The sequence below is a fragment of the Sminthopsis crassicaudata genome, chromosome 1, assembly GCF_048593235.1.
Source record: "Sminthopsis crassicaudata isolate SCR6 chromosome 1, ASM4859323v1, whole genome shotgun sequence".
Lineage (NCBI taxonomy): Eukaryota > Metazoa > Chordata > Mammalia > Dasyuromorphia > Dasyuridae > Sminthopsis > Sminthopsis crassicaudata.
This window is the reverse complement of record NC_133617.1, coordinates 1,100,671-1,128,009: the sequence shown is the minus strand read 5'-3', so window position 1 is coordinate 1,128,009 and position 27,339 is coordinate 1,100,671. Positions and strand designations below refer to the sequence as shown.

Here is a 27,339-nt window from a genome sequence, read left to right as displayed (position 1 = left end):
ATCATTATTGATCATAAAATAGATAATTTTTATTATATTCAGTTTAAAAAATTGTACATACAAAATGAATGCAGACAAGATTAGAAGGGAAGCAATAAACTGGCAAAACATTTTTACAGTCAAAGATTCTGATAAAGTCTCATCTCCAAAATATATAGTGAATATACTCAAATTTATAAGAAATCAAGCCATTCTCCAATCGATAAATGTTCAAAGGATATGAACAGATGATTTTCAGATGATGAAAGTGAAACTATTTCTACTCATATGAAAAGGTGATCTAAATCACTATTGGTCAGAAAAATGCAAATTAAGACAACTCCTGAAATACCACTACACACCTCTTAGGTTGTCTAAGATGACAGGAAAAGAAAATGACAAATGTTGGAGGGAATGTGGGAAAACTGGGACACTGATATATTGTTGGTGGAACTGTGAATGGATCCAACCATTCTGGAGAGCAGTTTGGAATTATGTTCAAAAAGTTATCAAACTGTACATACCCTTTGATCCAGCAGTGTTACTACTAGGCTTATATCCCAAAGAGATCTTAAAAGAGGGAAAGGGACCCACTTGTGCAAAAACGTTTGTGGCAGTCCTTTTTGTAGTGGCTAGAAACTGGAAATTGAAGAGATGCCCCTCACTTGAATGGCTGAATAAATTGTGGTATATGAATGCTATAGAATATTATTGTTCTATAAAAATGACCAGCAGAATAAATTCAGAGATTCTAGGAGAGACTTACATGAACTGATGCTGATTGAAATGAGCAGAATCAGGAGATCATTATATACTTCAACAACAATACTGTATGAGGATCAATTCTGATGGATGTGGCCATCTTCAACAATGAGAGAATCCAAATCAGTTCCAATTGATCAGTGATGAACAGAAGCAGCTATACTCAGTGAAGGAACACTGGGAAATGAGTGTGGACCATACCACAGCATTAACACTCTTTCTTGTTATTGTTTGCTTGCATTTTTGGTTTTTTCTTCTCAGGTTAATTTTACTTTCTTTCTAAATCTGATCTTTCCTGTGCAACAAGATAACTGTATAAAAATGTATACATATATTGCATTTAACATATACTTTAACATATTTAACATGTATGGGACTTCCTGCCATCTAGGGGAGGAGGTGGAGAAAAGGAGGGGAAAAGCTGGAACAGAAGGTTTTTCGAGGGTCAGTGTTGAAAAATTACCCATGCATATGTTTTGTATATGAAAAGCTATAATAAAAAATAAAATAAAAAAAAAGAAAGAAATGATCAGCAGGATAATTTCAGAGAAGCACTGAGAAACTTATATGAACTGATGCTAAGTGAAATCAGCATAACCAGGAGATCATTATACATGGCAACAACAAGACTATACAATGATTAGTTCTGATGGATGTGTCTCTCTTCCACAATGAGATGATTCAAACAAGTTCCAATTGATCAGTGATGAACAGAACCAGCTATACTCGGTGAAGGAACACTGGGAAATGAGTATGGATTGCAACATAGCATTTAGACTCTTTCTGTTATTGTTTGCTTGCATTTTTGTTTTCCTTCTCAGGTTTTTTTCTTTCTTTCCAGATCTGATTTTTCTTGTGCAGCAAGATAACTGTATAAATATGTATACATATATAGGATTTAACATATATTTTGACATATTTAACATGTATTGGACTACCTGCCATCTAGGAGAGAGATGGGGGGAAGGAGGGGATAATTTGGAACTGAAGATTTTGCAAGGGTCAATGTTGAAAAATTACCTAATACATATGTTTTGCAAATAAAAAGGTCTAATAATAAAAAATATTAAAAAAAACTATTTACTAGTTGTTTGTATGATCTGTGCAAGGTGAAAGCTTAATCACCTTTCCCTAATAGGATGTGGCTGCCTCTGTAGAAGTGAGAAAACAAACCCACCTAATGCAACCCCTCCTTCACTTCTGCCCTGCTCCTATTAAATGAAATTACTCTAACATTAATTGCTTCTATTATTTAAAGGAATACCTTTCATTTACATGGTGTTAATAACTGATTTTTTTTTTTTTACCTTTCAAGGCTGTGGTTATTTTAAGGCGAACTCATTTGTGATGGTATATCAAAGGTTCTACTGATTAGCAATGCAAGGAACTTCTAAAAAGAAGTTTTTTTAGATTTCTGGTTAATTGCAAATTCATTAAAAATAGTTACTTCAAAACCCATTCAGCAAATTATTTATTAACTGCATCATGGTTGCATAGTTTAATGAATATGATCCAAATGTGCTTCCTTGAAATACTTAGAACAAGATTTCAACCTGACAGTCCTGCACATCTAGCTTTGGCTGTGCTCTCCAAACACATGGGACAGATAAGTTTAGGATTTAAAACCTGATTAGTGAAACTGGCTGTTGAGATGAAATCTCTTGAGATTATAACTGTGATAGTTTTCAGTCTTGAATTTGGAAATAATTATCTGTTTTTTTTTTTCTTTTTCTTTTTTCTTTTTTTTTCCCCCTGAGGCTGGGGTTAAGTGACTTGCCCAGGGTCATACAGCTAGGAAATGTTAAGTGTCAGAGACCAAATTTGAACTAGGGTCCTCCTGAATTCAGGGCTGGTGCTCTATGCATTGTGCCACCTAGCTGCCCCCTGGAAATGATTATCTGATGAACTGAATTAGTAACCCACCATTTGAGAGTTGAGTTAACTATAAGGTGGGATTATTACTACATAACTATCAGCTGTGATTTAGGTGCCTCTGACCGAGGCCCTAAAGGATCAGTTTTGATGCTATTATGATCATGCCCCTGTACTTCCTCTTGTAGCAAAGTTCTACAATCAGAGTAAATGGTCAACAGAAAGCACACTTGAAGTATGTAATATTTTGCTGTTATCTATCTAAAATATGTAGTTATTATATCTTATTATTAGGTATATGAGTAATTTGGTTTAGTCATTTACCTGTTACTAGATGTATGTATCTGTGTGAAATAAGGTGCTTTAGGAAATTTGTGTTAAAAAAAATAATTGATAAACTGTCTGGGGGACCCATTATTTTAATGATTATTGCAACTGGAAGCTGAAATATCTTTTGTATGGTTCAGAGAGGAGGATTTTAGTGTACTCGAGTTTTCTTAGAGGGATGTGAATGAAGCGAATTGTGAAAGCTGTCCCACAAGATGGAGGCAGTGTTCTAAAAATGAAATGAAAAGCTTACCTTGCTTTCTCCAGAAATTACTTGGTTTACAAGAATGGGATCATTCAGCCCTTTTCTTTGTGAAACTAAGTTTTGGTCACCTTGGCATTAAAACTCCCATATCACATAATTTAGTACTCCTAAAGATGTGGTTGGTTTACAAGTTTTTCCTCATTTATAACTTAGAATATAAGGTCATTTGTCCTAACTAATCAGGGGAGAGGTCCAGCCTCTGGGGAGTGCTACCCAAAACTTGTATATAATCTTTGTCTGCTTTCTGTACTTTGCCTCTCCCTGGCTGACTGCTTGTGGGGAGGGAGATGCCTTTTCTCAAGAAATCATAATCTGCTTCTACTCTGAGAAATCTCCTTGATTTATTTGAGCCTCTGGTTCTTGTCCCACATGGAGCTAACATGAATGTCAATGAGAAAGTCACTTTTATTTAAGTTTGTTACTAATGTGGAAACATTTATATAGTGAATATAGTGTTTTCTTTTGAATAACTTTATTGAAAAGCTATTAGCCAATCTATTTTGGCCTTTCCCAGTCCATCCTACAGCAAGAAAAATGGGGGGGGGGGCACGAAGATCTTATAAAATAATATCAGAGACTTGACATGTGACTCATGTAGAAGTCTGGGTTACTCTGTCATTATCCTACTTTTGATAGGTCATGAGATCTGTTAATGAAAGATTGTGCGAATACTTCTGTTATTCTGATGGGATTCCCCCGTTTTGCTTTTGGGGTACAATTTAGTCTCTAAAAAAGAGATGATACATCACTGCAAGGAAGGAAAAACACACCTCTCAAGAATGAGGGCTCTGCTCTTTGTACTTGCTCTCTCCCTGGTTCTCTTAGATTTGTTTTCCTATAAATAATTTTGACTTTGAGCAATTCACCTCCAACTGATGAGCACTAGACACTATATTGACCAACTTCAGGGGTCTGCGACCCTGTAGATTGAGGCAGCTCAACACCCATTCTCAGCAGGAAATAGTTTGTTGAGGGATGAGAAACTCTAACAGCATTTGGGGTCCCCAGGCTGGTGTTGTCCACACTCCCAGTCTCTAAATTACTTTGGCAAAAAAGGGTTTCTTTTGACATTGATAATTCTCAATGGGCTAAGTTTCTGATTGGAAAATAGCAAAGCAGCGAGAGACAGAGAACAGCCTTTACCCAGTTTTCTATCATATAAAGCCAAGGAGTACATGCTGATGCTATGATCAGAGGCTAAGGAGCAATCTCCAGATGAATTAAGGATGGTGGGCTAAGGAATAATCTGCAGGTGAATTAAGGATGGTGGGCTAAGGAGTAATCTGCAGGTGAATTAAGGATGGTGGGCTAAGGAGTAATCTGCAGCTGAATTAAGGATGGTGGGCTAAGGAGTAATCTGCAGGTGAATTAAGGATGGTGGGCTAAGGAGTAATCTGCAGCTGAATTAAGGATGGTGGGCTAAGGAGTAATCTGCAGCTGAATTAAGGATGGTGGGCTAAGGAGTAATCTGCAGGTGAATTAAGGATGGTGGGCTAAGGAGTAATCTGCAGGTGAATTAAGGATGGTGGGCTAAGGAGTAATCTGCAGCTGAATTAAGGATGGTGGGCTAAGGAGTAATCTGCAGCTGAATTAAGGATGGTGGGCTAAGGAGTAATCTGCAGGTGAATTAAGGATGGTGGGCTAAGGAGTAATCTGCAGGTGAATTAAGGATGGTGGGCTAAGGAGTAATCTGCAGCTGAATTAAGGATGGTGGGCTAAGGAGTAATCTGCAGCTGAATTAAGGATGGTGGGCTAAGGAGTAATCTGCAGGTGAATTAAGGATGGTGGGCTAAGGAGTAATCTGCAGGTGAATTAAGGATGGTGGGCTAAGGAGTAATCTGCAGGTGAATTAAGGATGGTGGGCTAAGGAGTAATCTGCAGGTGAATTAAGGATGGTGGGCTAAGGAGTAATCTGCAGGTGAATTAAGGGTGGGGATTATCCTAGGATTTTCCTGAGGCTGGAAGCTAAGCAGTGATCATAATCAGGAGAGTTTTCTGAAACAGATTCCAAAGCCAGAAGATGCAGGGTTTCTTGACCCAGCCCTCCCCCCCCCCCCCCCCCCCGCAAAAAAAAGGATCAGGGGACCAAAGAATCCTATTATATCAGTTTCATAAGATGAGATCATCACCCATATCCCAAAAGACTTAGGGTCCCATTTGTTTGGGAAGGAAGCAGAATTTCTTGGTGAATGGACCCCAACTACCCAGTGTTTGAGTGGGTTCCCTATAAGGAATGAATCCTGTGAAGGAGGGAGTTTATGTAGGAATAATGTTATTCCTCTGCTGAAGTAGTATTTGGGGCTTAGGAAAAGGACATTGGGTTAACATTAGGGTTAATATTCCTGGGAAAGATACCCCACAAACAATTCAAATTATAGAATTATAGAGGCTTGACTAGCTATAGATAAGTAGATGTAATAAGTGTTTGTGTCATGATTTAAAAAGAGGAATTATGGAACTAAATGTCCAGTTTGGAATAATGTCTGGTTTGCTACAAGGGCTGGATATTTAGAAAATGCCGATCAAAGAGAAATTTGCTAATAGCTATAGATCTCTTAGGAAAATTTGGAATCAAGCTGAGGACTTAAGGCAAGTGATAGACACCAGTGCTTGGATAGAACTGGTAAAGTGCTCTGTAAAGAGTCTGAACAAAAAGTAATTTCCATATCTGTGCTACAGGTTGCCCCCTGCCCAGACAGTATCTTTCCCTCTGGTTATGGGAGAACATGAAAGTGAATTCCTCCTGGTCCCAAAAGAACATTCATGGGGAGAATTGTAGGGCTGTATACTCCTCCGGAGATCAATCAGCTTGCTTCTCATGGCAGGTGAAAGATTCCAAAATCTTGGCACTGTAGTGGCTCTTAGCCGAGTCCAGAACATAACTGTGGGGTGCTCTGGCTCCTCTGATGATCATACCCAAGCAAACCATGAATGTTATTGTGGAGGCAGCACTTTCCAACCTGCTTTGCCTGGGAACTGAGTGGGTACCTGTGCACTGACCCACTTGGCTCATCCTTGTCCCCTGGCATTCAATGAAGACTGAATCAGGAAGAACTGAGTCCACTACAATAACTGATGAATTCAAGGCTAGAAATCTAGTTCTGGATTTGGGTCATTCCTACTCTGGTGAGTAAATATTATTGGATAAGTTATACTAGAGAAGCAGTGAAGGGAATAAAAAAATTAGTTAGATGCCCCGAGCAGAATGGCATGGGAAAACATGCCATAGAAAGATTGGAATTGGCAGACACAGGAGGAGCACGAGTTACAATTGCAAGTAGTTTCCCTCCTAGTACAGCCCTATTAGAAGAATTAGCAGAGAATTCAGAGATTAATTATCCATCCTATGTAAAGAGATCTGTGCAGGGGGTTCATAAACTTTTATTCTGAAGTGGGATGTAAAAATTGGACAAATCTGAGCAGCTGGATGAGAATGTGGAAATCAAATTATTAAAAAGAAAAAAAGGGGGGATTGTGAGAAATACATAGATGTTTGTTTTCTACAGTTTTGAGAATTGAATTGGAGAAATGAAACTTCAAATAGAAAACTCTCTCCCATTTCCAACCAATTCACACAATTGTTTTTAATAAAGTGATATTAACAGAGATGAAATCACACATAGAGAAGTTAAAATTATTCTCTTATCTAGAGACTTTTCCCCTCTATAAATGCATACAAATGGACTCCGCCTGAAAATTCTTTCTGCATTGTGTTCATACAACAAATGTTGGTTCTAAATGATATATGGTTTAAAAGATTAGGATGGATGTGGTCCTGTAGCCAGCAGGTGACGCTATGGTCCTATAGTTGTACAGGCAGTGGGGGGCATGAGGAGCCTGGGGATCTCAGCTGAGGATCAACCCAGCTGCCTGTGCCAATGGCTGCCCTGATCTGTGAGATCACTCATGTGCGACATCTCAACTGGACTAGGTGGAGATATCTCAAGACCTCTCTCTACCACCAGAAAAGCACAGGAGGCCTAGAAGTGGTTTGCAGGGGGAAAGCCAGGATCAGCCAGATTTGCACTGAGACCCCTCATCTCCCAGACACTATCTCAGGGTTTCAGGGAAAGGATAAGAGGGACCCAGAAAAGCTCAGGCCTCTCGGTGCTCTTTGGAGAGCAGAGTTCTTGGGACTCTTGGCCCAATAGTCTGGTCTCTTCTCTGCCTCCTACTGCCTCTGTTCAGGTCAGGACTAGTCAGAAGAATCCTTTCTTTGCTTCCATTTTCCTTCGTTCCTCTGAGGATCTCAAAGCAGCTTCCTAAAGTCTTTTATATCAGGATCTTTAATGACTTTCATTTCTCCAGGTTCTCTCTTCCAGACTGTACTGACTCAGTCTCCCTCAGTCTCTTAATCTCTTGAAAGCCCAGCCAGTGGGTGCACATATTGCAGTGTTGATTGGTACCAGCAGGATCCAGGAAAGGGCCCTCATTATATAATGACAAAAGGGATGGATATCCCCAGGATAATTAACGCTCTGTGTCCATTCATTGCTTGCCCATGACCAGATTCCTATGGAAAGCTGGGAAAGGGAGAGCTTCTTCAGCAGAATCTCTCTAAGTGGATCCCGTTGCTTACACTTATATCCCAAGTCTCCTTGAGGGGCCCATCACCTTGCACAACTGATATAATTGGGGACAGGAACTCTGTGCTTGAGCTGCTGAAGTCATATCTTTGGGAAAACTCTGGAAGAACGTAAGGAAAGATGCTGAAAGTGTTGGATCAGCCAGAGGAAAATAGGGAACAATCCTAGAGCCAGGCAGAGATGCTAGTACAGATGTGGGGTCATGTGTCCCAGTGAGGGGGATACAGGCCCCTCGGAGGAAGAAGGCCCTGACTTGGCCACATCCAAAGCCCCTTTGAGGTCTCAGGCCTGTTCTCCAATCTGAGGATTACTGTTTATAATCTGTCAGAAGTGCTGGTGCTTTACCGGACCACTAGATGTCCTCACGGGAGCACATGTGAGAGTGATGAAGAGAAGACCTGGAAGAAACTTTTGTCTGGAAATGACCGAGGATTTCCAGTGACTGTTACAATCACACACACACACACACACACACACACACACACACACACACACCCCTCACGGCTGCCCTCCCTGCACCTCTCCATCCCTTTGTCCTGTGCACAGATTCCGGCCTGGAGGGCAGGTGAGCAGGGACCCGGGGTCAGCTTCTAGCTGTGGGGTCCCTGACGTTTGCTTACTAGACTGGGATTCATTGGGGGCCTGTAGCCACTAGAGGACACTGTGGGAGTTGCTCTGGGCAGGCAATGGGGTCAGGAGGAGTCTGGGGATCTCAGTGGGGATGAGCCCAGCTGGCTGTGTCTGTGGTTGCTCGGACCCCTGGGATCCCTCATGGGTGACATCTCAGCTGGGCTCCATCCCCTCCCTCTGAAATACACTTTCCTCATGAAGCCCAAGAGATAGTAACCAGTAAGAAGGCCCAGATTTGCATCCAGCCCCGCCCCCTCCCCAGCCCATCCCAGGCTCCCAGGGGGAGGATAAGAGGGGCCTGGCAGAGCCGGACCCCGCCGGTTCTCTCTGGGGAGCAGAGCTCTCGGGTCCCCTGCACCATGGCCTGGCCTCTCTTCTGCCTCCTCCTGCTCAGCTTCTGCTCAGGTCAGGGCTGGCCCTGCTCTTCCTGCTCTCTCCTCCCTGTGCCGGGCTCTCCTGGGAGGGTCTCCGAGCCCCTCCCCCCTCTCCCCTGTGCTGGGTCATTCATGTCTGTCTGTGTTTCCAGGTTCCTTCTCCCAGCCTGTGCTGACTCAGCCTCCCTCCATGTCTGTGTCCCTGGGAGCCACGGCCAGACTCTCCTGCAGCCTCAGCAGTGCATACAGCAATTATGGAATTGAATGGTACCAGCAGAGCCCGGGAAAGGCCCCTCGGTACCTCATGCATGTCTACAGCAATGGAGATGTGAGCAAGGGCGAGGGGGTCCCCGCCCGCTTCTCGGGCTCCGCCTCTGGGGCCCATCGCTACTTGTCCATCAGCAACATCGAGCCTGAGGATGAGGCCGATTATTACTGTGGGGCATATTATGGTAGTGGTAGTAACTACGGTTACCACAGTGACACATTCAGTGGGGAAGTGGGACAAAAACCTCCCCTCCAGCCCTGACCTGGCCCAAGCTGCTGACACAGCCCAGGCTGCCAGGGCACCAGAAGGTCTCTTCTTTCCTCTGCTTCTTCCTCTTTCACATTATTTCTTTCTTCCTCTTTCTGCCTCTGCCTCTATATTTATGCCTGATATTCTGCCCGTCTCTCTCTGCCAATGAATTGGGCTTGCAACTAAAAGAGCTAGAAAAAGAACAAATTAAAAAGCCCTAATTAAATGCCAAATCTGAAATTCTGAAAAAAGGGGAGATTAAGAAAATTGAAAGTAAGAAAACTATTGAATTAATAAATAAAACTAAGAGTTGCTTTAATGAAAAAACAACAACAACAAAAGAGATAAACCTTTAGTTAGTAGGATTAGAAAAAGGAAAGAAGAAAATCAAATTGTTCCTCTCAAAAATGAAAAGGGAGAACTATCCAGCAATGAAGAGGAAATTAGAGCAATAATTAGGAGTTATTTTGCCCAACTATATGTCAATAAATATGATAATCTAAGTGAAATGGGGGAATACCTATAAAATATTGCCCTATATTGCCCATATTAAGAGAAGAGCGCATACATTACTTAAATAATCCCACTTTAGGAAAATAAATAGAACAAGCTACTAATCAACTCCCTAAGAAAAAATCCCCAGGACCAGATGGATTTACAAGTGAATTCTACCAAACATTTAAAGAACAATTAATTCCAATATTTTACAAACTGTTTGAAAACATAGGGAATGAAGGACTCATATCATATTCCTTTTATGACACATATATAGTGCTGATACCTAAACCAGGTAGGATGAAAAGAGAGAAAGAAAATGATAGAGTAATCTCCCTAATGAACATCGATGCAAAAATCTTTTTTATTAATTTTTATAATTATAACATTTTCTTTGACAGTACATATTCATAGGTAATTTTTTTTACAACATTATCCCTTGTACTCCCTTCTGTTCCAAATTTTTCCCCTCCTTCCCTCCACCCCCTCCCCTAGATGGCAGGCATTCCCATACATATTAAATATGTTATAGTATATCCTAGGTACAATATATATGTGCAGAACCGAATTTTGTTGTTGTTGTTGTTGCAAAGGAAGAATTGTATTCGGAAGCTAAAAATAATCTGGGAAGAAAAACAAAACAAAACAAAACAGTGATGCAAAAATCTTAAATAAAATATTAGCAAAGACATTACAGAAAGTCATATCCAAGATAATACATGATAACCAAGTAGGATTTATACCAGGACTGCAGGGCTGGTTCACTACTGGGAAAACAATTTCTCCAGGTTCTCTCTTCCAGACTGTACTGACTCAGTCTCCCTCAATCTCTTGAAACCCCAGCCAGTGGCTGCACATATTGCAGTGGTACCAACAGGATCCAGGAAAGGGCCCTCATTATATAATGATAAAAGAGATGGAAATGAAGTCAGACAAGGGTGATGGGATCCTCATGACTTCTCGGCTCTAAACATGGGGACAATGGATATTTGTCCATATGCAACATCCAGCCTGAAGATGAAAATGATTCCTGCTCCTTTTCTCCTCTGTCATAGCTCTCACCATGGTTTAGGTTCTCAGGACCTTCTGTTTGTTGTTGAAAAGGGATGTTTCTTTTGGACCTGTCAATTGTGCCACCCAGCTGCCTCAGACACAGTAGGTACTTAATACATGCTTGCTGATATGAGTTTTTTGGGGAGTCAGAGACTCAGAATTTGAAGGGACCCCATATACAAGGAAACATATTTGACTCTAATGATAATCATCTCCAGGACAGGACAGGAAGGGAAGAAACAAAAGAAATGTACGTGCTAACTTTATTATATATTTTAAATATAGCAAATTGTATGTAATAGATTGGCATCTTTTTATATTAGTTTACAGAAATGCTTCTTTTATTTCCCAAATGAAAATAAAATACATAAAAAAACCAAAATCATTATAGTGGACCAAGATATCATGCCAATATTCAAATGTTCTTATTTATTTATTGCTCAAGAAAAAGTTTTATCTTTGGATTTTTAATTAGCAAAGATACCCGAGGAAGAGATAAGATGCAGGATGAGCCTAGAGAGTCAAACCACTACGACCGTGCTCATGGTCATGAGGACAATGGTCCAGGATTTTGAGTCCTAAACTTTATGAATAGCAAGGCTCCCAGTTTAGGGTCCATTGTCCCACAACCGAGAAGCAAACCTATGGAGATGCAGCCCAGCAACTGCTTCTGTAGATGCCATACTTATTGTTTTGTAAAACTCAAAAAAATTTGTGAGGTTCCCATCACAAATTTATAGAATTTTATGAATATAAGGGCAGTTAAAGAAAGTCATCATCATTTGCAGCTACAACCTCGGGACGATGGGACCTTTCCATCTCACCTACAGGTGAGACGCTCCAGGATAGAACAGGGGGCTCCTTGAGGACAGGGGCTGTCCTAATTTTTCAGTTGGATTGACAGCTCTTAGCATGAGCTACCACAGTAGCACTTGATTAATGCTCCAGGTCCATTCATTCCTTGTCCATGGCCAGATTCCTATGGAAGAGCTGGGAAAGGGAAAGCTTCTTCAGCAGAATCTAAGTGGATCCCGAGGCTGGCCCTTAGGTCCTGTCTCCTTGAGGGCCCCATCACCTTCCAGGACTGAGGGAATGGAGACATGAACTCTATGCTTGAGCTGATGACATTTTTTGGGAAAACTAGAAGAGCATGAGGAAAGATGCTGAAAGGGCTGGATCAGCCAGAAGAAAATAGAGACCGATCCCTAGAGCCGGGCAGAGACTCTGGTACAGATGTAGGGTCACGTGTCCCAGTGAGGGGGATACAGGCCCGGAGGAGTCAGAAGGCCCTGACTTGGCTCCAAACAAAGCCCTTTGAGGTCTCAGGTCTGTCCTCCAGTTCTGGGGTTACTCTTTGTAATCTGTTAGAAGTGCTGGTGCTTTACCCGACCACTAGATGTCCTCACGGGAGCACGTGTGACTGGAGAGTGATGGAGAGAAGTCCTAGAAGCAAACCTTTATGTGAACATGACCCAAGCTTTGCAATGACTATTGCAGGGTCTCACACATACACACACTCCAAGGCTGTCGTCCCCTGCATCCATCCCTCCCTTGTCCTGTGCACAGATGCCCCCTTGCGGGACTGGTGAGCAACAAGCTCATGGCTACTTCTGGCTATGGGACACCTGAAATTTGCTTACCAGTCTGGAGTGACCTGGGGGCCTGCAGCCACTAGGGGGCAATGTGAGACTGGCTCTGGACAGGCAATGGGGGCAGGAGGAGCCCAGCTGGCTGTGGCTTCTCTGACCCCCTGATCCTTTATAAGTTACATCTCAGCTGGGCTCCATCTCCTTCCTCCTGAGAGACACGCCTTCCTCATGGGACCCATGACCCCAGATTTAAAACTCAAGGTGTAATTAAGGAAATGCAGATTTGCATCCAGCCCCTGCCCCCTCCCCAGCCCCATCTCAGGCTCCCAGGGAGAGGATAAGAGGGGCCTGGAGGAGCCCAGACCCCGCCAGTTCTCTCTGGGGAGCAGAGCTCTCGGGTCCCCCGCACCATGGCCTGGCCTCTCTTCTGCCTCCTCCTGCTCACCTTCTGCTCAGGTCAGGGCTGGCCCTGCTCCTCCTGCTCCCCCCTCCCTGTCCCGGGGTCTCCTGGGAGGGTCTCTGAGCACTTCCCCCCTCTCTCCTGTTCTGGGACATTCATGTCTGTCTGTGTTTCCAGGTTCCTTCTCCCAGCCTGTGCTGACTCAGGCTCCCTCCATGTCTGTGTCCCTGGGAGCCACGGCCAGACTCACCTGCACCCTCAGCAGTCAGCACAGAGATTATGGAATTGAATGGTTCCAGCAGAGCCTAGGAAAAGCCCCCAGATTTCTCATGCAGGTGGAGACTGATGGACCTGTAGACATGGGCGAGGGGATCCCTGCCCGCTTCTCCGGCTCCAGCTCTGGGACCGATCTCTACTTGTCCATTAGCAACATCCAGCCTGAAGATGAAGGCGATTATTACTGTGGGACACTTTTTGGTAGTGGTAGTAGGTATGGTTACCACAGCGCTACATTCAGTGAGGAAGTGGGACAAAAAGCTTCCCTGCCCAACCTGCTGACTCAACCCAGGATCCCAGGGGACCAGCCGGTCTCTTTCTCTCTGCTCCTTCCTCTCGCACACTTTTTCTTTCTTCCTTTTTCTAACTTTGCCTCTCTTTTTCTCCAAGATATTCTATGATTCACCTGGATGAGACCTAGATTATATGACAGAAACAAGTCTTGCACCCAGATCTTCTGACCCCAGAACCTGGATTTTACCCATGTTTCATTGAGACTCCAGGGCAGAGATTTAGCTGAGCCTTCAGGCTTCAGACTTTGACAAGTGGAGAGGAGGGGAGAGGGAACCTCTGCCCTGGTTTCCTTGCAACACACGGCCTGGCTTCTTCTTGGAAAGAGAAATGATCCTTAGTGAAGAGGCCCCTGGGACAACTGCCAGCGGTCATGAAGCCTTGGCCCAAGATACTTTGTAGAGCAGCAAAGACCCCAGCACTGAGGTGGGAACAGAGAGGACTCTGTGCTGCTGGTCCTGTATGCAGCCTCCCTTTTCTCCCCTGACACAGACACCACAATGGGGCAGGTCCAGTCACCCAACACCTGGAAGTGGCCATGAGCAGCTGCCTGGCCCTGCTTTTAGGCTGTTCCCATTAAAGTCCATCTTCCACTCTGGTGTTAAATACATTCAAGCCTGGATCTGACCTTACCACCATGTTTCCTTCCTTCCATCATCTCCCTTGTCTCCCTATTACCTCCTGGATAAAATCTACATTCCTCTCTTGAGCTTTCAAGGCTTTTTAGGCCATATGCCTTCCTATCTTTCTGAGTTTTTGGCCCCTTAAGCCTCCGGGGCCACCAACTATTCCACTAGCCAGGGACAATCAACCTCTCGTTTTTTTTTTTACCCAGGACACTGTCTGCCAACTCTGCCCATTGTCTCTGGCTGTGTTCCCTGCCTAGCGGTCTAACCCTGCTCATCTTCAGCTTCTTTCTTCCCTCCAGTCCCAGGTAAAACCCTAATTTCCTTTGTAAAACATTTCTCCCAGCCCTCCTCAATTTTAGTGTTTTCCCTCTTTTCTCCAGTTTGTCTCTTTTATGTGCTGTTTGGCCATTGCTGTTTACATGTTTTCCCACGGCCACCTTAGGTTGTGAGTTCCTCCATGACTGGAGGCTGTTTTTGCCTATTTAGTATCTGTGGGAGTTGGAACACAGCAGGTAATTAATAAATGTTTGTTGACATTACTTCATCTGTGGGGTGGTGGGAATCATGCATGTGGAGTTGTAAGGGACCTCGGATACAAGGAATCTCAGCCCACTCAGCTTACAGATAAAGGAACGGGGTCCCAGAAGTTTTAATGAATTTCTGATTTGAACATCGTGAGAGTATTTTCTTTCTTTTAAAGGCAGTTTAATTTTAAGAAGCTTCATGCTTTGAAGGAATCTTGTAAAGAACTGGTGTTTGTTCAATAATTGTATAACTATGTATGTACATATTGGATTTAACATATATTTCTACCATGTTTAACATGTATTGGACTACTTGCCATCTAAAGGAGGGCAAGGGGGAATGGGGGGAAATTGGAACACAAGGTTTTGCAAACATCAATGTTGAAAAATTATCCATGCATATGATTTGAAAAATAAGAAGGTTTAATAATAATAATAATAAAAGAACTGGTGTTTGTTTGCTTGTTTTATCCCAGCCTTCTAAATCTGTCCCCCTGAGGTGGAAAGGTTGGACCTGTCATAACCTTAGGAGTTAACTTTATTTATTTTATTTTTTTATTTTTCTTGAGGCTGGGGTTAAGTGACTTGCCCAGGGTCACACAGCTAGGAAGTGTTAAGTGTCTGAGATCATATTTGAACTCCCGTCCTCCTGAATTCAGGGCTGGTGCTCTATTCACTGCACCACCTAGCTGCCCCAGCAGTTAACTTTAAAAAAAGAAGAAGAGTGATACAACATATCAATAACTATGGGATACAGTAAAAACAGTGATTAGAGGGAAATGTATATAGCAAAACCTAGAGAAAGAGCAGAACAATGAATTGGATATGCAAATTAAAAAGTCTCAGAAAAAAAAAAAAACAAAAAAACTAAAAATCCCCAATTCAGCATTAATTAGGAAATTTTAAAAATTAAGGTGAGAAAAGGGAAAGTGCTGAGGATGTTTGTGTGTTTGTGTATTTATGTGCTTGGGCAGTGAATGATGGCCACGGGACCCTGAATCCTAGAGGCCCATTTGTCCTGGAGATCGAACCAGAGGAGGAAAATCTTGGTGAGAAAATCAATGATGATGATGATGGTTCCCAAAGCTCCCAGAGGAATGCTGGTTCTGGCAGACTCTCTCCTCATAATAAAAAGAACAATATTTATAAGCATTTACACTTTAAAGCTACGTAGCACTTTGTAAATAATAACTTTTTGATTCACACTATGGCTTTGGGAAGTCCATTTATAATCTCCATGTGACAGATAAGGAACCTGAGAGAAAATTAATATCTGAAAGGTGATTTGACTTCCAGTCTTCCTAACTTCAGATCCACCCAGGTGCTTCTCTGCTCTGACTTCTGGGGAAGTTTTAGGATGTGCTTCCAGTCCACTTTGTTTGCATCCCATAGTTCCTGTCCTCTTTCTTTCATCTTACTCTCCATTCCCCTTTGGTACCACAGCTGAGCATTTATTCCTATTCAATAGTCAAAGAAAGGCCTTGGAGATCCTCCCCTGAAATCACTTAGAACTGCAAGTGTTTGATCCTCTCTGGTTGCCTCCCCTTAAGCCCATCATCCTTCCTGAATATTGCTATAGATTTGAGGCTATCCCCATTTCTTCTTATTTCATCCAGTCCACCATCCCTGCCTGCAGCAGAATGAGTGCTGGGGCCCCATGCTGAAGCCCTATACCCTAAACAAACATCCTGCTTACTCAACAAAGCATGGGAACATCCTGCCTCGGTCATAAAGACCCAGATACTAACAATAAACCATTCTTTCTTAAATATCCTGCCATAGGATATTACAAGATCCGCCACAGATGTTTCCTAACTAGCAAAAATTCCCCTAGTCACGTAGTCACAGAATTGTTTTTTCAAACCTATACTCTGGAAACATATAAAAACCTTGTATTTCCCTCTAATAAACGAGCGTTTCTGCCTAACACAGAATCGTCTCCGCCTCTTTCTTTCTTCACCCATTCCCAGGTTGTCGCCTTACCAGCATTTTGCTTACAGGTTGGCACGGGGCTTCAGAACCCCCCTAGTTCTAGACCCACAGGTCGGGTCAATTGGCGCCCTCGAACAGGGACCTGAAGATTCGTGGCAGCCCGGCAGATCAGCGAGGAGAAGGAACGTACCCGTCTGGCCAGACCCCCTGCTTCAGCAACCAGAAGACTACGAACGGTGAGTACGCTATCTGTCGGAAGCATGGGGCCCCAGCAAATGAGGATTACAAATCCCATCACATTAGCATTACTCAGACTTTGTTCACATAAAAAAATAAATGGGATGTCTTCAGCCAAATCATTGATAAAACTTTTGATCAGAATAAAGTCAAAACGGTCTTTTTCACCATTCCCCAGCTGACATGGATGTCTTAATCCCTAATTTTTGGTCTTGTCATTCACCGAGTTTGAATTCATAATATTTTGCTAGTTTCCAGCAAAGCACAACTGTCTGTCTTGCTCACCAAGACTGGTTCTGGCTAGATGCTTTATGGAGGTTTTCCCCTGACTGTTTTCTGTGAGCCTACAGAAGATGAGTTTGCGTGTCATATGCTTATTCAGTTAAGAAAGCCATCATTTTATTTACCATCAGCCATTATCCATAGCAAATAAATTATTTGCAGAATAATAACAGCATAGAAATTTATGCCAGCACCAGTTCTGTTTGAATCCCATGAAAACTGGTGACAAGTGTGAAATATAATGAGAATGAGGAAAACAAGGCAGACAAATACCATGGTAGCAAGGAAATCAGCTCATGTTCAGATCGAGCCTCTAAAATGGCTCCAATCCAAGCATGAAATCCAAAGGACAGGGGACATCAAACATGGACGCACCCAACAATATGTCACAAAAAAATTGAAATGAGAGGATCCTATAGGTTTCTGAATAGAAATGGACAGGTTCGTGATATTAATTTAGGATCTTGTATCTAACAGGTGGCTTTATAGGAATGTTTTTCTTAAAGAGTGAAAACTTTGAACAAAGTAGAGTAGACAATGAAATGACAAAAAAAGCAAATTGCAGCTACAGCAGATAGAGTACCAGCTCTGGAGTCAAAAAAACTAATTTGTCTGAATTCAAATCTGACCTCAGGGCATTACTAGCTGTGTGACCCTGAGCAAGTTTCCTTTGTGCCTTAGTTTCCTCATCTGCCAAATGAGTTGGAGAAAGAAAAGACAAACTACTCTTGTACCTTGGCCAAGAAAACCTCCAATGGAGTCATGAAGAGTTGGACAGAACTGAAAAATTCCTGAGCAACAAAAGCAATTCAACTACTGGCTGTGTACAGTTATCCTCTTCCGAATACTGTGAAAGATGCAATTTGATCACTAGAGTTTCCATCAAGAATCTGTTCAAAAGCATATGTCAACCAACACCCAATGTGGGATCCTCATGTCAAATTATCCATTTATATGTTCATACCTTGAAAATGTATCAAATTCACCAATGAGACCTAAGTAACATTACTATTGCCCAAATATTAATCAATCCCAGTTTAAAAACAGTTTGAATTAATAAAGCTTTAGTTAAATTCATGTTTATTCATTTTTCTGAATAAATAAATCTCATCATTTATCCCCTGATAACTGTGATATCCCCTGATAAGACCTAAAGCCTGGAAAGCCCTCCCTTAAGTCTGAAACATCAGAACAGACCTCAACTAATACCCACAACCCAAGTAGAGGTTATTGCACCCACAACCCCCTGCTTGCAACTCCTGAGACTTTGTAGACAAATGGCTGTTTTTTTTGTTTTGTTTTGTTTTGTTTTTCACTGTTCTTGCTAAACAGTTAGGTCTCCATTTATGTCAAAACAAATTCTGCCAACGAAGAGTCAAATCCTTTCATGGAAGAGTAACTCTCCTTGGCAGCTTTGTCAAGTCACGGAGAGTGTATTAGCCAAGTCAAGAAGACCTAACTTCAAAACTAGCCTCAGGCAGTTAATAGCTGTATGAGTCTGGCTAAGTTAAATAACCTTCCTCAGTGTTCTCTCCTTAATCAATAAAGCAGGATTTTAGAGAATCCTCCCCAAATGTTCACATGAAATATTTCAGTCTGACCAGTGTTATTGCTGTGATCCAGTATAGTCAAATACACTGAAACTTGATTCTAACATACTAATGCAATTTTGTCCTCTTAAAAAATGAAGGACAACAGCCAACTAGCTTGAACAGGAACCAAAATGGCACCTAATTTGAAAATAAAATAAGATAATATTAATAAAGTATTTTGCAAACACTAAGTGCATCTCTCCATCCATTTAGATAATAATATTTAGATATTATAATATCTAGATATTATTATATTCTAAATATTTTTTCCCTATGGTGATGACCCACCTCCATTTTTACCCATAAGATGGTTTTTTCTCTCTCTTTGTCTCTGTTTCTGCCTATGTCTCTTTGTATGTCTGTCTGTTTCTGTTCTTTCTCTTTCTCATTCTCAAAAACACACATACTTGCTTCCTTGTGAGAAAAAAAAATATTTGCAACTCTGTAATCAAAGCATTATATTCAGGAGCATATCCCAGGAGGATTTTGGCATTCATTGTGAAAGAGAACACAGACACTGGGGAGGTGGAAATCTTTTTTTTTTTTTTTTAAGGTGGATATTGTTTAGAGGGCTGGACAGGTTTGGAGTCATTGGGGAGACATTTTCCAAATGATTGACTCCATTCTTGCATTCAGCCTAATTCAGTTCTATATTTCCTCTCACTTCCCTCCAAGTACATTTTGTTGAAGTTATTCCATTCAAAAGGCTGAGTTTTCCTATTCATTGTGTGTGTGTGTGTGTGTGTGTGTGTGTGTGTGTGTGTGTATGTGTGTGTGTGTGTGTGTGGTATATATATGCTATAAGCCTGGCATATGTTTTCCAATTTAAAGGAATCTAGTAAACAAGCTTTGAAGTTTCCCAGAAGAAATGAATTATTGGTTCATAATAATGTGATTGCATTTTGTGGGAAAATACCATTCCATGATCATCAGTAAGTATGTATGATGCAAAATATTATAAGACTTGGGAACTATCATCATGACCCATCAACATACTAAAAGTTTCTATTTGAGTAATTGAATTAAACAGGAGAGTGGGCACAGACTACTACACATGGCAGGAAGTCTTTGGAAGAAAAGGAGTTAGAACCCACAACTGCAATGATCATTTATTATTGTGAATCTCTTGACCTTCTCCTTACCAACATCATATTCTATTTATCTTAAGACAACAAACCATCATGGATGTCCCTTAAAACAGACATTTACATTTAATAGACTTTGAGATTTTAAGGAGAAAAAATAGATGGGATGTGAGACTGATAAAGGCAATTTGTGGCAGATTGCTGGACCGATCATAGACTAATGATTTCCAAAATGAAGATTTGCAATCAGCAAAACAATGACCCAAAGTCAAGACAATCAGCAAAATACTTAATGTCAACATGTTAGAGCACTTCATGAACAGTATATTGCTAACTTGGAGAAAAAGCTGAACCAACACAGAATTAGCAACAGTGGAGCAGAACTTTGAGACTGGGTATAACACTGCATTTCTACATCTGGACCAAAACACTCAAAAGCATCAAAACTGGTTTGACCAAAAAATGATGGAGAGATTCAAAAGCTGACAAGGAAGAAACAAAAAATCTGTGCAGTCTATTAGCTGGATAATTCATCCTTCTCTAAGATTGTCCCACAACTGGGATATAATCTTGGGAAGATGGAGCCTGGAAACTGCTCCTGCAGATACTGATCTCATGATTGTTCATGACCCAAAAAAAGGTTCTTGCTCCAAAAGTTTTCAGGTCCAGGAAATGGCCCCACCACAAAGTTAAAGCATTTTTCAGTATAAATGCAGTTAAAGGAGAAGCATCATTATTTGCAACTACAAACTCAGGCTTGTGGGATGCCAACATCTCACCCTCCAAAGTAAGAAGAGAGGTGCTCCTTGAGACCAGGGACTGTCTTTGTTTTTCAGTTGGATTGCCAGCCCTTAGCATGGAATAAAACAGTAAGCAATTAATTAATGCTCTGTGTCCATTCATTCCTTGGCCATTACCAGATTCCTTTGAAAGAACTGGGAAAGGGAAAGACTTCCTAATCAGAATCTCTCTAAACTTACTCCCATTGTTTGCACTTATGGCCCAAGTCTCTTTGGGCCTTCCAGAACTCATAGAAGAGGTACTTGGAGACAGGAACTCAATGCTGATGATATCGCATGTTTAGGAAAATTCTGGAAGAACCTGAGGAAAGATGCTGAAAGGGCTGTATTGGCCAGAAGAAAACAGCTGCCGACTTTTAGGGGACAATCCTAGATCTGGGCAGAGCTTCTAGTACAGATGTGGGGTCACATGTCCCAGTGAGGGGGATACAGGCCCCTAGGAGGAAGAAGGCCCTGACTTGGCCACATCCAAAGCCCCTTTGAGGTCTCAGGTCTATTCTCCAATCTGAGGATTACTGTTTATAATCTGTCAGAAGTGCTGGTGCTTTACCAGACCACTAGATGTCCTCACGGGAGCACATGTGAGAGTGATGAAGAGAAGACCTGGAAGAAACTTTTGTCTGGAAATGACCAAGGATTTCCAGTGACTGTTACAATCACACACACACACACACACACACACACACACACACACACACACCCCTCACGGCTGCCCTCCTTGCACCTCTCCATCCCTTTGTCCTGTGCACAGATTCCGGCCTGGAGGCCGGGTGAGCAGGGACCCGGGGTCAGCTTCTAGCTGTGGGGTCCCTGACGTTTGCTTACTAGACTGGGATTCATTGGGGGCCTGTAGCCACTAGAGGACACTGTGGGAGTTGTTCTGGGCAGGCAATGGGGCCAGGAGGAGTCTGGAGATCTCAGTGGGGATGAGCCCAGCTGGCTGTGTCTGTGGCTGCTCTGACCCCCTGGGATCCCTCATGGGTGACATCTCAGCTGGGCTCCATCCCCTCCCTCTGAAATACACTTTCCTCATGAAGCCCAAGAGATAGTAACCAGTAAGAAGGCCCAGATTTGCATCCAGCCCCGCCCCCTCCCCAGCCCATCCCAAGCTCCCAGGGGGAGGATAAGAGGGGCCTAGCAGAGCCCAGACCCTGCCAGTTTTCTCTGGGAAGCAGAGATCTCGGGTCCCCTGCACCATGGCCTGGCCTCTCTTCTGCCTCCTCCTGCTCACCTTCTGCTCAGGTCAGGGCTGGCCCTGCTCATCCTGCTCCCCACTCCCTGTGCTGGGGTCTTCCAGGAGGGTCTCCGAGCACCTCCCCCCTCTCTCCTGTGCTGGGACATTCATGTCTGTCTGTGTTTCCAGGTTCCTTCTCCCAGCCTGTGCCGCCTCAGTCTCCCTCCATGTCTGTGTCCCTGGGAGCCACAGCCAGACTCTCCTGCACCCTCAGCAGTCAGTACAGAGTATACTATTGGTTGGTACCCACAGAGCCCAGGAAAGGCCCCTCAGTACATCCTGTATATCACCAGCAGTGGATATGTGAGCAAGGGTGAGGGGGTCCCCTCCCGCTTCTCTGGCTCTGGCTCTGGGGCCGATCGCTACTTGTCCATCAGCAGCATCCAGCCTGAGGATGAGGCCGATTATTACTGTGGGGCAGCTGATGGTAATAATGGGTTACCACAGTGACACATTCAGTGAGGAAGTGGGACAAAAACCTCCTGGCCAGCACAAACCTGGCTCAGGCTGCTGACTCAGCCAAGCTGCCAGGGGACCAGAAGGTCTCTCTTTCTCTCTGCTTCCTCCTCTTTCACATTTTTTTCTTTCTTCCTCTTTCTGCCTCTGCCTCTTTTTCTATGCATGTTATTTTTGCCAATGAATGGGCTTGCAACTAAAAAAGCTACAAAAAGAAGAAATTACAAAGCGCTAATTAAATACCAAATTTGAAATTCTGAAAAAAGAGGAGATAAAGAAAATTGAAAGTAAGAAAACTATTGAATTAATAAATAAAACTAAGAGTTGGTTTTATGAAACAAAACCAGATAAACCTTTAGTTAATATGATTAGAAAAAGCAAAGAAGAAAATCAAATTCTTAATCTCAAAAATGAAAAGGGAGAACTATCCAACAATGAAGAAGGAATTAGAGCAATAATTAGGAGTTATTTTATCCAAATATGTTAATAAACAACATAATCTAAGTGAAATGGGGAAATACCTATAAAGTATAGATTACCTGTAATAAGAGAAGAGGAAATAAATTACTTAAATAGTCCCATTATAGAAAAAAAGAAATAGAACAAGCTATTAATCAACTCCCTAAGGAAAAATCCCCAGGACCAGATGGATTTACATATGAATTCTACCAAACATTTAAAGAACAATTAATTCCAATACTATGTCTGAAAAAACAGGGAAAGAAAGACTCCTATCAAATTCCTTTTATAACACATATATGGTGCTGATACCTAAACCCCATAGGATGAAAACAGAGAAAGAAAAGTATAGACCAATCTCCCTAAAGCATATTGATGCAAATATCAGAAATGAAATATTAGCAAAGAGATTACAAAAAGTCATGTCCAAGATAATACACAATAACCAAGTAGGATTTATACCAGGAATGCAAGACAGATTCAATATTGGGAAAACAATTAGCATAATTGACTATATCAGTAACTAAACTAATAAAAACCATATGATCATCTCAATAGATGCAGAAAAATCATTTGATAAAATCCAACTTCCCTTCCTATAAAAACACTAGTAAGTATAGGAATAGAGTTTTCCTTAAAATAATCAATATCATTTATTTAAAACCATCAGCAAACATCATATGTAATGGGCATAAACTATTAACATTCCCAATAAGATCAAGGATGACACAAGATTGCCCACTATCACCATTACTATTCAATATTGTATTAGAAATGTTAGCTTTGCATTTGATAAAATTTTGATTACATCAAACTAAAAAGTTTCTGTACAAACAATACTAATTCAAACAAGATTAGAAGGGAAATAACAAATTGGGAAAATATTTTTATAGTTAAAGGTTCTGATAAAGGTCTCATTTCCAAAATATATAGAGAATTGATCCTAATTTATAAGAAATCAAACCATTCTCTAATTGATAAATGGTCAAAGGGTATGAACAGACAATTCTCAGTTAATGAAATTGAAACTATATCCACTCATATGAAAGAGTGTTCCAAATCACTACTGATCAGAGAAATACAAATTAAGACAACTCTGAGATATCACTACACACCTGTCAGATTGGCTAAGATGACAGGAACAAATAATGATGAATGTTGGAGGGCATGTGGGAAAACTGGGACACTAATACATTGTTGGTGGAGTTGTGAAAGAATCCAACCATTCTGGAGAGCAATCTGGAACTATGCCCAAAAAGTTATTAAACTGTGCATACCCTTTGATCCAGCAGTGCTACTACTGGGCTTATATCCCAAAGAAATACTAAAGAAGGGAAAGGGACCTGTATGTGCCAAAATGTTTGTAGCAGCTCTTTTCGTAGTGGCTAGAAACTGGAAGTTGAATGGATGTCCATCAATTGGAGAATGGTTGGGTAAATTATGGTATATGAAGGCTATGGAATATTATTGCTCTGTAAGAAATGACCAGCAGGATGAATACAGAAAGGTTTGGAGAGACTTACATCAACTGATGCTGAGTGAAATGAACAGAACCAGAAGATCGCGGTACACCTCAACAACAATGCTGTATGAAGATGTATTCTGATGGAAGTGGAAATCTTCAACATAAAGAAGATCCAATTCACTTCCAGCTGATCAATGATGGACAGAAACAACTACACCCAGAGAAGGAACACTGGGAAGTGAATGTAAATTGTTAGCACTACTGTCTATCTACCCAGGTTACTTATACCTTTGGAATCTAATACTTAACATGCAACAAGAAAATTGGATTTACACACATATATTGTATCTAGGTTATACTGTAACACATGTAAAATGTATGAGATTGCCTGTCATTTAGGGGAGGGAGTAGAAGGAGGGAGGGGAAAATATGGAAAAATGAATACAAGAGATAATGTTTAAAAAATTACTATGCATATATACTTTCAAAAATGTATAATTATAAAATTAATTTAAAAAAAGAAATGTTGGCTTTGGTGATAAGAGAAGAAAAAGAGATTAAAGGAATTAGAGTAGGCAATGAGGAAATCAAATTATCACTCTTTGCAAATGGTATGATGGTACACTTGGAGAACCAACTAAAAAATCATTAGAAATAATCCACAACTTTAGCAAAGTTGCAGGATGCAAAATAAATCCACATAAATCATCAGCATTTTTATATATTACCAAAAAAGTCAATGGGTAATTGAAAAATCCCATGGATATGTTCTGTCAATAAAAAAGCTACAATAATAAAAAGCAGAGACAGAGAGTGATAGAGAGAGACAGAAAGACAGAAAGATAGAGAGAGAGAGAGGGAGAGGAAGAGAGGGCGAGAGAAGGAAAGAGATAGACAGACAAAGACAGAGAAAGAGACAGAAAGACAGAAAGAGAGAGGGAGGAGAGGGAGAGGGAGGAAGAGAAAGGGAGAGAAAAGGAGAGAGAGAGAGAGACAAACAGAGAGAGATAGAGAGATACAGAGACAGAGACACAGAGACAGAGAGACCCAGATTCAGAGTAATAGACAGACAGATAGAGAGACAGACAGACAAACAGATAGAGAGGCAGAAAGAGAGACACACAGAGCGAACAGAGACTGAGGCTATGACTTAATAGGTATAGAGAATTTTCTGATGAGAGAATCTCTTCTATCAATATAGTTAGGTACTTTCTTCTGGCCTCTTAGTTTTATAGATTTGCTTGGAACATAGAGATTAAATAACTTACTCAGGATCAAACAGCCACTATATGTCACTTAAACTCAGGCCTTTCTGGGCTACCTCTCTATCTTTTTTTAAAGTGTGCATTAAATTTGATATGGCAGAAATAAAAAAAGAGAGAGAGAGATACAAAGAGAAATTCCATTTAAAATATCTGTTTATAATATAAAATATTTGGGAGTCTACCTGCCAAGGGAAAGTAAGGAAATAGTACATGACAGAAACAGGTTATGTTCCCAGGTCTTCTGTATCCAGAACCTGGATTTTACCCATGTTCCATTGTGATCCCAGGGAAAAGATTTACCTGAGACTTCAGGCTTTGACAAGTGGAGATGAGAGGAAGCCTCTGCCATGGTTTCCCCACAACAGCCAGCCCGACTTCTTCTTAGAAAGAGAAATGAGGCTTAGTGAAGGGGCCCCTGGGAAAACAGCCAGTGGTCATGAGGCCTCAGCCACAGATACTTTGTAGAGCAACAAAATCCCTAGCACTGAGGTGGGAACAGAGAAGACTCTAACTGCTGACAGTTCTGTGTCCGGCCTCCCTTTTCTTCCCTGAAACTATGATGGGGAAGGTCGAGTCTCCTAACACTTGACTGTGGCCACAAGCAGCTGCCTGGCCCTTGCTTCAAAGCTGTTCCCATTAAAGTCCATCTTCCACTCTGCTGTCAAATACACTCAATCCTGGATCTGACCTTATCACCACTCAGTTTCCTTTGTTCCATCATCTCCTGAGCCTCCCTGTTATGTCCTGCTAAATGGGCTCTCTTGGGCTTTCTCTTGGGCTTTCAAGACCTTTTTTTGGCCAAATCCCTTCCCACATTCCTGAGCTTCTGGCTACTTAACCCTCCAATCTCTACCTACTCCAACTTCCAAGAACAATGAGTTCATGTTTCCAAGGCCCCTGTCTGCCACCGATGCCCATTGGCTTTGGCTGTGTTCCCTGCCTGTCTAACTCTGCTCCTCTCCAGCTTCTTTCTTCTCTCCACTCTCAGGTCAAATCCTAACTTCCTCTGCAAAAAGTCTCTCCCGGACCTCCTTAACCTTAGTGCTTTCCCTTTTTCCTCCACTTTGTCTCTTTTATATGCTGTTTGGCTGTTGCTGTTTATATGTTGATCCCACTGTCATCTTAGCCTGTGAGTTCAACAGTGGAAACTATTTTTGCCTATCTTGTATATCTATAGAACTTGAAACACAGTAGGTGATTAATAAATGTTTGTTGACATTAATTAATTTGTGTGGTTTATGGAATCATACTGTGGAGTTGAAAGGACCTCAGATACAAGGAATTCCAATCCACTGATCTTATAGATGAAGAAACTTAGTCCCAGAGAGCCTGAATAAATTTCTGATTTGCACAACCCGAGAGCGTTTTCCTCCCTTAAAAAGTGGTTTAATTTCCTGTCAGATTGGCTAAGATGACAGGAACAAATAATGACAAATGTTGGAGGGGATGTGGGGAAACTGGGACACTAATACATTGCTGGTGGAGTTGTGAAAGAATCCAGCCATTCTGGAGAGCAATCTGGAATTATGCCCAAAAAGTTATCAAACTGTGCATACCCTTTGACCCAGCAGCGCTATTACTGGGATTATATCCCAAAGAAATACTAAAGAGTGGAAAGAGACATATATGTGCCAAAATGTTTGTGGCAGCTCTTTTTGTTGTAGCTAGAAACTGGAGGATGAATGGATGTCCATCAGTTGGAGAATGGTTGGGTAAATTGTGGTATATGAAGGTTATGGAATATTATTGCTCTGTAAGAAATGACCAGCAGGAGGAATATAGAGAGGCCTGGAGAGACTTAAATCAACTGATGCTGAGTGAAATGAGCAGAACCAGAAGATCACTGTACACTTCAACAACAATGCTGTATGAGGATGTATTCTGATGGAAGTGGAAATCTTCAACATAAAGAAGATCCAACTCACTTCCAGTTGATCAATGATGGACAGAGGTAGCTGCACCC

At 41.7% G+C, this 27,339-nt stretch overlaps 1 pseudogene and 2 gene segments (V, D, J or C); all 3 read left to right on the top strand.

The window, feature by feature from the left end:
• Positions 1-8,733: 8,733 nt before the first annotated feature.
• Positions 8,734-27,339, top strand: part of LOC141556155 (immunoglobulin lambda variable 9-49-like) — a 1,090,947-nt gene continuing 1,072,341 nt past the window's right edge. The window contains 2 exon segments of the V gene segment in view: positions 8,734-8,826; positions 8,948-9,263. Of these exon segments, the coding sequence occupies positions 8,781-8,826; positions 8,948-9,263 (362 nt within the window).
• LOC141552173 (immunoglobulin lambda variable 4-69-like) lies at positions 12,832-21,271 on the top strand. The segment is given in 4 exon segments: positions 12,832-12,905; positions 13,027-13,432; positions 16,640-16,737; positions 21,249-21,271. Coding segments are annotated over 4 exon segments (573 nt in total).
• On the top strand, positions 21,685-22,181 carry LOC141552172 (immunoglobulin lambda variable 4-69-like; annotated as a pseudogene).